This window comes from Pecten maximus, chromosome 11 (genome assembly GCF_902652985.1).
Source record: "Pecten maximus chromosome 11, xPecMax1.1, whole genome shotgun sequence".
NCBI classification, from domain to species: domain Eukaryota; kingdom Metazoa; phylum Mollusca; class Bivalvia; order Pectinida; family Pectinidae; genus Pecten; species Pecten maximus.
The window spans coordinates 40,752,231-40,765,044 of record NC_047025.1 but is presented as its reverse complement, the minus strand read 5'-3'; the positions used below and the strand labels follow the sequence as shown (position 1 = coordinate 40,765,044).

The window sequence follows — 12,814 nt, the reverse complement described above, 5'->3', positions numbered from 1 at the left end:
ACACATATACTGTTGGTCTATAAATGATACACACATATACTGTTGGTCTATAAATGATACACACATATACTGTTAGTCTATAAATGATACACACATATACTGTTGGTCTATAAATGATACACACATATACTGTTAGTCTATAAATGATACACACATATACTATTAGCTATAAATGATACACACATATACTGTTGGTCTATAAATAATACACACATAAACTGTTAGTCTATAAATGATACATATACTATTAGCTATAAATGATACACACATATACTGTTGGTCTATAAATGATACACACATATACTGTTGGTCTATAAATGATACACACATATAGTGTTGGTCTATAAATGATACACAAATATACTGTTGGTCTATAAATGATACACACATATACTGTTGGTCTATAAATGATACACACATATACTGTAGTCTATAAATGATACACACATATACTGTTGGTCTATAAATGATACACACATATACTGTAGTCTATAAATGATACACACATAAACTGTTGGTCTATAAATGATACACACATATACTGTAGTCTATAAATGATACACACATATACTGTTGGTCTATAAATGATACACACATATACTGTTAGTCTATAAATGATACACACATATACTGTTGGTCTATAAATGATACACACATATACTGTTGGTCTATAAATGATACACACATATATTGTTGGACTTTAAATGATACACACATACACTGTAGTCTATAAATGATACACACATATACTGTTGGTCTATAAATGATACACACATATACTGTTGGACTATAAATGATACACACATACACTGTAGTCTATAAATGATACACATATACTGTTGGTCTATAAATGATACACACATATACTGTTAGTCTATAAATGATACACACATATACTGTTGGTCTATAAATGATACACACATATACTGTTAGTCTATAAATGATACACACATATACTGTTGGTCTATAAATAATACACACATATACTGTTGGTCTATAAATTATACACACATATACTGTTGGTCTATAAATGATACACACATATACTGTTAGTCTATAAATGATACACACATATACTGTTGGTCTATAAATAATACACACATATACTGTTGGTCTATAAATGATACACACATATATTGTAGTCTATAAATAATACACACATATACTGTTGGTCTATAAATGACACACACATAAACTGTTGGTCTATAAATGATACACACATATACTGTAGTCTATAAATGATACACACATATACTGTTGGTCTATAAATGATACACACATATACTGTTAGTCTATAAATGATACACACATATACTGTTGGTCTATAAATGATACACACATATACTGTTGGTCTATAAATGATACACACATATACTATTACCTATAAATGATACACACATATACTGTAGTCTATAAATGATACACACATATACTGTTAGCTATAAATGATACACACATATACTGTTGGTCTATAAATGATACACACATATACTGTTGGTCTATAAATGATAAACACATATACTGTAGTCTATAAATGATACACACATATACTGTTGGTCTATAAATGATACACACATACTGTAGTCTATAAATGATACACACATATACTGTAGTCTATAAATGATACACACATATACTGTTAGTCTATAAATAATACACACATATACTGTTGGTCTATAAATGATACACATATACTGTTGGTCTATAAATGATACACACATATACTGTTGGTCTATAAATGATACACACATATACTATTACCTATAAATGATACACACATATACTGTTAGTCTATAAATGATACACACATATACTGTTAGTCTATAAATAATACACACATATACTGTAGTCTATAAATGATATACACATATACTGTTAGTCTATAAATGATACACACATATACTATTACCTATAAATGATACACACATATACTGTTGGTCTATAAATGATACACACATATACTATTACCTATAAATGATATACACATATACTGTTGGTCTATAAATGATACACACATATACTGTTAGTCTATAAATGATACACACATATACTGTTAGTCTATAAATAATACACACATATACTGTAGTCTATAAATGATACACACATATACTGTTAGTCTATAAATGATACACACATATACTATTACCTATAAATGATACACACATATACTATTTGCCTATACATGATACACAGAGTGTGTATATACTATTTGCCTACATTCTTGGCCAGCTAATGCAGTGTAGATAGGAATATTTGCTGGGAAGGATGTAGTATATTTATGATTAATTAAACAGACGAATCTGATCAAACCATAATCCTAGACATTGTGATCACTATTTATCTTAGGTGATAAACGTTATAATGGGAACATTGATTGTAGTTTTACTAGTACAGTACATCTTGATTATCATTTGTTTGGATATATGTAACTAAATGCATGGTACTGATGCAGAATCTGCTACATAATAATTGTCTTAGTGTTAGGGTGGTACAAATTAAGTATGCATGGATAATCATCAGCAATAATGCCTAAAGAAAAAAAGGCAAATAAACTAGTGATTGTACTTACAGCAAAGGACTGTTCTGAGTGGGAGACATGTAAATCCTCCACAGGCTCCTGAGGGTTCAGTGGTGACTACACAACACATCAAAAGTCAACATCATAGAGGGTACACAACACATCAAAAGTCATCATCATAGAGGGTACACAACACATCAAAAGTCAACATCATAGAGGGTACACAACACATCAAAAGTCAACATTATAGAGGGTACACAACACATCAAAAGTCAACATCATAGAGGGTACACAACACATCAAAAGTCAACATTATAGAGGGTACACAACACATCAAAAGTCAACATTATAGAGGGTACACAGCACATCAAAAGTCAACATTATAGCGGGTACACAACACATCAAAAGTCAACATTATAGAGGGTACACAACACATCAAAAGTCAACATCATAGAGGGTACACAACACATCAAAAGTCAACATCATAGAGGGTACACAACACATCAAAAGTCATTATTATAGAGGGTTTACAACAAACCAAAAGTCAACATCATAGAGGGTATCTAACACATCAAAAGTCAACATCATAGAGGGTACACAACACATCAAAAGTCAACATCATAGAGGGTACACAACACATCAAAAGTCATTTTTATAGAGGGTACACAACACATCAAAAGTCAACATCATAGAGGGTACACAACACATCAAAAGTCAACATCATAGAGGGTACACAACACATCAAAAGTCAACATCATAGAGGGTACACAACACATCAAAAGTCAACATTATAGAGGGTACACAACACATCAAAAGTCAACATCATAGAGGGTACACAACACATCAAAAGTCAACATCATAGAGGGTACACAACACATCAAAAGTCAACATTATAGAGGGTACACAACACATCAAAAGTCAACATCATAGAGGGTACACAACACATCAAAAGTCAACATTATAGAGGGTACACAACACATCAAAAGTCAACATTATAGACGGTACACAACACATCAAAAGTCATTATTATAGAGGGTACACAACACATCAAAAGTCAACATCATAGAGGGTACACAACACATCAAAAGTCAACATTATAGAGGGTACACAACACATCAAAAGTCAACATTATAGAGGGTACACAACACATCAAACGTCAACATCATAGAGGGTACACAACACATCAAAAGTCAACATCATAGAGGGTACACAACACATCAAAAGTCAACATCATAGAGGGTACACAACACATCAAAAGTCAACATTATAGAGGGTACACAACACATCAAAAGTCAACATCATAGAGGGTACACAACACATCAAAAGTCAACATCATAGAGGGTACACAACACATCAAAAGTCAACATTATAGAGGGTACACAACACATCAAAAGTCAACATCATAGAGGGTACACAACACATCAAAAGTCAACATTATAGAGGGTACACAACACATCAAAAGTCAACATTATAGACGGTACACAACACATCAAAAGTCATTATTATAGAGGGTACACAACACATCAAAAGTCAACATCATAGAGGGTACACAACACATCAAAAGTCAACATTATAGAGGGTACACAACACATCAAAAGTCAACATTATAGAGGGTACACAACACATCAAACGTCAACATCATAGAGGGTACACAACACATCAACATCATAGAGGGTACACAACACATCAAAAGTCAACATTATAGCAGGTACAAAATACATAAAAAAATAAGTCACCTGTCTAATGTGGCCAGTGGTCACTTAAATCTGGCCATAGTCGTTATATCATCCCGTATTGAGCGACTATTGTGTCCGGAGGTAAACAGCCGAGATAATCACACGACCAGATTTTATTATTGATAGTCACATGATTTGTTTTGTTTACAATAATTTTTATACTTGGACCCTTCACATTTGTTGAGTGGTTACAGGATTAATCGCTCTCATGCAAACCAAGGCTGAACATGACAATTTTTATGTGAAATGTAGCAAACAAACTGCAATTGGAGATTGTTTTCAGAAGCAATAAATTTATGAAAACTTTGCTTTCTTGTTGTGAGTTTCTGGTGAACCTGGTTTTAGCAGCCACCTGTCTTAAGCAGCCAATTTCTGTCAGTACCTCGGGTGACTGCTTATTTCAGGCTTGACAGTAGTAGCAAAAACAGATCCATAGCATATGCCCAGGATCTAGTTAAGTAAATATCAAGAACAGTAAATCTTACCTGGGTATTTCTATGCTCTAAGAAGTCATTGCCATTTGTGTCCAGTTTCTGTCTTTCTTCTCTGAAAGAAAATGTGGAGTTGCAGAATAAATATACATGTAACTGTTCACATACATTTATAGTAAAAAAAAAACACATACACAAGAGTACCGTCATTGGTCTAAAGCTTGCCTCCCATTGTATATCAATATACTTCATACTAGTATTAGAGGTTGTCTTCACCAACTGGAATCTATATTGCAATACCGTAAGTGTATACTGGTATTTTAACAACAAAATCTAGGCTTTGTATTGTTAACTATTGTAGAAAGTATTGAAATCATCATTTATGAAACATATTTGACTCCATGAAATAATAATAGTTAACCCCCACAGCAACACTCAAACCAAATATTAGAACACTGGTACAATCATAAAGGAGTTTACTAATGCCTTGCACATAAAACTTAACATTTGCAAACCAACACCGACACCAATGCTGACATAAAAACCTAAGCTCTCTCTCTCTTTGAGAGGCGAGCTGAAAATGTTCTGTATTTACCCCTGTTCCAAACTGGTCAGTATTTCTCTGTCTGTCTCCACTCCTCCGGGTCTGTCCCCCCAATCCATTCCTGCACCAGACCCCGCAGGACCAAACGTATACAACCAGTGGTTCTTTATCAAAAACTTCATGATAAACTCATAGGCAAAGAGTCTCCCTTCTCTGCTCTCCCATGTTTCAAGGATACTGCCATCTGCAGAAAAAAAAATATATGTGACAAATTGTAAGTGTGTAAAAATAACAAAGAAATGGGTTACAGAGGCTGAAGAGAAACTTGGCCCTCTTTATTCAGGGGAGATAACTCAACGAATGTCTTGGGGAAATATCTGCAACAGTCTTACAAGGTTTATTTCTATTGTCCTTACAAGGGAGATAACTGAACTATTGTTTATTTCTATTGTCCTTACAAGGGAGATAACTAAACCATGGTTTATTTCTATTGTCCTTACAAGGGAGATAACTAAACCATGGTTTATTTCTATTGTCCTTACAAGGGAGATAACTAAACCATGGTTTATTTCTATTGTCCTTACAAGGGAGATAACTGAACTACGGTTTATTTCTATTGTCCTTACAAGGGAGATAACTGAACTATGGTTTATTTTTATTGTCCTTACAAGGGAGATAACTGAACTATTGTTTATTTCTATTGTCCTTACAAGGGAGATAACTGAACTATGGTTTATTTCTATTGTCCTTACAAGGGAGATAACTGAACTATTGTTTATTTCTATTGTCCTTACAAGGGAGATAACTGAACTATGGTTTATTTATATTGTCCTTACAAGGGAGATAACTGAACTATTGTTTATTTCTATTGTCCTTACAAGGGAGATAACTGAACTATTGTTTATTTCTATTGTCCTTACAAGGGAGATAGCTAAGCCTTGTTTCATTTCTCTCTGTTTTTACAACAGAAAGTAAAATGTGGCATTTGTGATTAATTGAGCAGGGTTACTGTCACATGTTATTCCTGGATCTGTGTAAAGGATACAACTAACCAGTTAGAGTGATTATTTATCTTTCAGATTATTTTTCCAAACTTCTTCCAACTCCAGGATTTTAAAAATTTGTTTCTGAAACTGGAAAATTACAGTGGTTGGATATCCCTGGATTTTCTAAAGAAGGAAAAGAACTCATTTGCGGTCTACAAACTGAGGGATGGATGCAGTAGTTTCCCCTCAGTAAGACAAGGAAACTAACCTGTGGCCTCCGAGACTGAGGGCCGGGTGTAGTGACTTGAGACGTCACTGTATTTTTCCTCCCGACCAAGAGCATCAAGACTAGGTTCCCAGCCTTCTGTTAAAGCTTGAAGCACTAGTTTCACCAGCACAGCACTGTGACTACTTTTGGCAACTGAAAGAAAAAGATTGTTTTGAGACTAAGATTTGAATTTTATTACTGAAATCATTTTCATTTTCAGGCTGTTTTGTCACAGCTCAGTACAGTTTCAAAAAAAAAAAAAAAAAAAAACACTCTCAAATTTACTTATGAAATATAACTTCAGAAAGTCAAACCTAGATATTTGAATATGTTGCTGGCAGCCTGTCGAACAGTGGAAGCAGGATGGGACAGGTACAACAGAAATGTGGACAGGTATCGAGGCCAGCGAGGAAGGAGATGTGGCAGGGGCAGCACCTGATAAAACAATAAAAGTAAAGTGATTAGGGGCTCACATAGATAATAACTTCACCATCTCATCAATTAAATGTGAGTGGGGGCTCACATAGATAATAACTTCACCATCTCATCAATTAAATGTGAGTGGGGGCTCACATAGATAATAACTTCACCATCTCATCAATTAAATGCAAGTGGGGGCTTATATAGATAATAACTTCACCATCTCATCAATTCAATGTGAGTGGGGGCTCACATAGATAATAACTTCACCATCTCATCAATTAAATGCAAGTGGGGGCTTATATAGATAATAACTTCACCATCTCATCAATTCAATGTGAGTGGGGGCTCACATAGATAATAACTTCACCATCTCATCAATTAAATGCAAGTGGGGGCTTATATAGATAATAACTTCACCATCTCATCAATTAAATGCAAGTGGGGGCTTATATAGATAATAACTTCACCATCTCATCAATTAAATGTGAGTGGGGCTCACATAGATATTAACTTCAACATCTCATCAGTTAAATGTGAGTGGGGGCTCACATAGAGAATAACTTCACCATCTCATCAATTAAATGTGAGTGGGGGCTCACATAGATAATAACTTCAACATCTCATCAATTAAATGTGAGTGGGGGCTCACATAGATAATAACTTCAACATCTCATCAATTAAATGTGAGTGGGGGCTCACATAGATAATAACTTCACCATCTCATCAATTAAATGTGAGTGGGGGCTTATATAGATATTAACTTCAACATCTCATCAATTAAATGTGAGTGGGGGCTCACATAGATAATAACTTCAACATCTCATCAATTAAATGTGAGTGGGGGCTCACATAGATAATAACTTCAACATCTCATCAATTAAATGTGAGTGGGGGCTCACATAGATAATAACTTCACCATCTCATCAATTAAATGTGAGTGGGGGCTTATATAGATAATAACTTTACCATCTCATCAGTTAAATGTGAGTGGGGGCTCACATAGATAATAACTTCACCATCTCATCAATTAAATGTGAGTGGGGGCTCACATAGATAATAACTTCAACATCTCATCAATTACATGTGAGTGGGGGCTCACATAGAGAATAACTTCACCATCTCATCAGTTAAATGGCTCACATAGACACAGTGGAACTACCGCGTATTATTCAATCTGCAATCCTGTTCCGTGTTATAGGACCATAATATGGAACAGAATGCTTACTGTGTAAACACTACTTGGCATAATAATAATTACAACATACAGTATTAAGCATTACATTCTTATAAAACTTCACATAATATCAAAGATGGAAAATACCTTTACAAGGAAAAGACAGACATCTAAAATCCCTTCTGCAGCATACGCATCCAGAAACTTCACCGGTAATTGCTAAAACATACAATTGGTAATTCGTCAAAATCAGTCCAAATTAGAATGAGATAAAAGACAAGATATACAGATAATTCTAAGATAATAAAAGCTGCATTGTTTCTCCAATAAAACCATGCACAAATCTTACCACATTTCTATGATGTTTTTCTGCTTGGCTTTTGTTAACCTCGCTCCACAGAACAGAAATAACCTTTTCTAATGTTGACAATGCTTCCTGAAATATATGAAATTATTAAAAACATTGTAATGTCTGTAACAAAGATCAAATTCTCACAAGTTGTCTAGTTAACACTAATCAGGGGTACAGATGGGACTAAAATTCTCACAAGTTGTCTAGTTAACACTAACCAGGGTACAGATGGGACTAAAATTCTCACAAGTTGTCTAGTTAACACTAATCAGGGTACAGATGGGACTAAAATTCTCACAAGTTGTCTAGTTAACACTAACCAGGATACAGATGGGACTAAAATTCTCACAAGTTGTCTAGTTAACACTAAATTATAATATCATTCAGAAACAAACAGTATTGTACACATACACATGTCTGTCCACTGTACTACAACAAATTTATCCAATGCAGAACACAACAGAATGATCACAAATCAGGAACTCACACTAGTTAATCATATTGATTTAATCAATGATTAATGGCTTGTTTTATTTCATTGTGCAAATGACAAATTCATTTGTCATGGTGATAAGAGATCCAAGATTTCCAAATGTTTGATGACGTTTTTCTATATAAGCGTACCTTGGCATCAGAACAGGAAATGAATGCTGACAAAGCTTTGGCTGCATTCTCTCTGATGGTCAGTTGTGGGTTTGACAGCAAGGTAAACACCACTGCATGTATCTGTCTAGATATAAAACCTGGCGCTGTGGGTTGTCCACAAATCTGGAAATACAATCAATAAAATCTTGTACTGCTTGTTGTACTAGAAAATGTAACAAGAGTGAAAACAGTCAACAAAAACTATCACTTCCATACATCAATTAACAGATTTCAATGATCTAGCCAATGATATACATGTCCGACATTCTGTGTATAGTCTATATAATATTGTGTATAGTCTATATAATATTCTGTCTATAGTCTAAATAATATTCTGTGTATAGTCTATATAATATTGTGTATAGTCTATATAATATTCTGTGTATAGTCTATATAATATTCTGTGTATAGTCTAAATAATATTCTGTGTATAGTCTATATAATATTCTGTCTATAGTTATATAATATTGTGTGTATAGTCTATATAATATTCTGTTTATAGTCTATATAATATTGTGTATAGTCTATATAATATTCTGTCTATAGTTATATAATATTGTGTATAGTCTATATAATATTCTGTGTATAGTCTAAATAATATTGTCTATAGTCTATATAATATTGTGTATATAGTCTATATAATATTGTTTATAGTCTATATAATATTGTTTGTTTAGTCTATATAATATTGTTTGTATAGTCTATATAATATTGTTTGTATAGTCTATATAATATTGTGTATATAGTCTATATAATATTCTGTCTGTAGTCTATATAATATTCTGTCTGTAGTCTATATAATATTGTGTATAGTCTATATAATATTCTGTCTATAGTCTATATAATATTCTGTCTATAGTCTATATACTATTGTGTTTATAGTCTATATAATATTGTTTATAGTCTATATAATATTCTCTGTATAGTCTTTATAATATTGTGTGTATAGTCTTTATAATATTCTGTGTATAGTCTATATAATATTCTCTGTATAGTCTTTATAATATTGTGTGTATAGTCTTTATAATATTCTGTGTATAGTCTATATAATATTGTCTGTCATCTATATAATATTGTGTGTATAGTCTATATAATATTGTGTGTATAGTCTATATAATATTGTGTGTATAGTCTATATAATATTGTGTGTATAGTCTATATAATATTGTGTGTATAGTCTAAATAATATTGTGTGTATAGTCTATATAATATTGTGTCTATAGTCTATATAATATTCTGTGTATAGTCTATATAATATTCTGTGTATAGTCTTTATAATATTCTGTGTATAGTCTTTATAATATTCTGTCTATAGTTATATAATATTCTGTCTGTAGTCTATATAATATTCTGTCTGTAGTCTATATAATATTGTGTTTATAGTCTATATAATATTGTGTGTATAGTCTATATAATATTGCACCTATAGTCTATATAATATTGCACCTATAGTCTATATAATATTGTGTCTATAGTCACTATAACTAATTATATTCTGTCTATAGTCACTATAATTATATTCTGTCTATAGTCACTATAATTATATTCTGTCTATAGTCACTATAACTAATTATAATCTGTCTATAGTCACTATAACTAATTATATTCTGTCTATAGTCAATATAACTAATTATATTCTGTCTATAGTCACTATAATTATATTCTGTCTATAGTCACTATAACTAATTATAATCTGTCTATAGTCACTATAACTAATTATAATCTGTCTATAGTCACTATAACTAATTATAATCTGTCTATAGTCACTATAACTAATTATATTCTGTCTATAGTCACTATAACTAATTATAATCTGTCTATAGTCACTATAACTACATTTATTAATGTAATTATAATCTGTCTATAGTCACTATAACTAATTACTAAGAGATTATCCTCTGTACAAATGAGAATCTTACAACCCAGGCAGTGACATCAACAGTATTTTCCTCTATATATAACTACTGGCTCTTACTCTACTCCCCCCTCCTCCCCCGAAGTACATAATACTGGTTAACAGTGTAGTCACCTGAGAGTCCGACTCCAGTACAAACTGGGGAGTCTGTGAGCGAGAACTTGTCCCATCCTTGCATTGAAGAATCATAGCGTTGATACCTACAAGGCAACATCTTATATGTATATTTTATTATCATACTGCTTGTCCTATGTATCTTAAATTTCATTTTATTGCTGTTTGCTAGATTTCTGTGCAATATAACACGTAATATTTACAGGATACAAAGAGAAAACAAATTTAAAAGATAACTTCTTACTGATTACACCAATAAATTCCTTGTTAAGTAACTTATATGATAGGAAAACAATATACAGTGGAACTTCGTTAACTCAAACTCGACGGGACCACGAGAAAACGTTGAGTTATCCGAGTGTTTGAATTAAGCGAGTTGTCATTTTTGGTGCAAAGTTTAATAAATATTTGTCAACATTATATAATCATTATAACTCTGCTCTGTCACTCATCAGTTTAGTGTAAAGACTGGTCAATACATGTAGATGCATATGTCATATTTCCTTCTGTTTCTCGTAGTTTGGTGTAGATTTGCCGATATACAATGACGATAGTTTCTTTCACTTAGTTACTTCAACAACAGTATAATGTTCATGTCTTGTTTCCAAAAGGAATAACGATAAAATGGAAATCAACCGAATAACAATTTATTAACGTCATATCAAATAACTGATTTAGATTTAACACAAATTATAATAGGCCTACTTATGTTTACCGATAACCACATCATTTCCATGTGTATTAGCACAGGAAGTTGGGCTGCGCATGTGCGTATAAAATGTTACTGCTACTGAGTTGGCATGTTATCCGATTTAATAGACAGCAGTGACAGTTTATACAGTCATACTCTGAACACCTCGGAAGTAATTACGCTATTGTTTCAGTCGTTTAAAGATTTAATAGGCAGCGGTGACTGTTTCTATCTACACCTGTACAAACATCAGCTGAGTACCAGTGTGTCAGAGATTAGTTCCGCTTGAGCAAGTGGGTAGATGAATTGTTGACTGTGGTGTGTATTATTATCGGTGACCGTCTGATGTAAGTAAAGCAGTACTTTTTATCACTGAGAGTTGTTGTAATAAGATTCCACAGACAATTTGTTTAATTAATTTATCAAACACTTACTTTAATAGCATATAATATTCGGTAGGTTTCTAGTGCCGATATCTTCAGTATTACAATTGGAAGTTTGATGTTGAAAAAATGTCGGCATTTACCATTGATCGTTGTTAGACTCATAAACAATACTTCGAGTTATTCGATCATTCCAATTAGGATTTTTATTGTTGGAACCAAATTTTCACTTTGTATTATCCAAGTTTTTCGAGTTTTCTGAATTCGAGTTTTCCGAGATTTTTTACTAGGATAAAGAGAAAATTAGGTCGGGACTGAAAAGTACTTTCAGTTAAGCGGGGTATTCAAGTTTTCCGAGTTCGAGTTAACGAAGTTCCACAGTAAGTATATCTATATTAATAAATCAGTCGAAATAATGAACAATACCCATAATAGCACCCTCTTTGGCTTGCCATGTACTTTTATCACACTTGCAAATCTGAAATTGACATAAACATAAAGGTCATTAGATTACTATATTACATAAACATAAAGGTCATTAGATTACTATATTACATTAACATAAAGGTCATTAGATTACTATATTACATTAACATAACGGTCATTAGATTACTATATTACCTAAACATAAAGG

General features: G+C 32.6%; 1 protein-coding gene across 1 annotated transcript in view; it reads right to left on the bottom strand.

Moving 5' to 3' along the window:
• The window catches only part of LOC117338020, a 44,124-nt gene that overhangs the window by 24,629 nt on the left and 6,681 nt on the right, over window positions 1-12,814 (bottom strand). The window contains exons 6-15 of the mRNA XM_033899180.1: window positions 12,607-12,658; window positions 11,107-11,192; window positions 9,057-9,200; window positions 8,430-8,516; window positions 8,228-8,299; window positions 6,798-6,918; window positions 6,484-6,636; window positions 5,281-5,473; window positions 4,740-4,800; window positions 2,570-2,635 (exon numbers count right to left, since the gene is read on the bottom strand). Coding sequence (XP_033755071.1) covers window positions 2,570-2,635; window positions 4,740-4,800; window positions 5,281-5,473; window positions 6,484-6,636; window positions 6,798-6,918; window positions 8,228-8,299; window positions 8,430-8,516; window positions 9,057-9,200; window positions 11,107-11,192; window positions 12,607-12,658 — 1,035 coding nt within the window. The remainder of the gene's footprint in view (window positions 1-2,569; window positions 2,636-4,739; window positions 4,801-5,280; window positions 5,474-6,483; window positions 6,637-6,797; window positions 6,919-8,227; window positions 8,300-8,429; window positions 8,517-9,056; window positions 9,201-11,106; window positions 11,193-12,606; window positions 12,659-12,814) is intronic.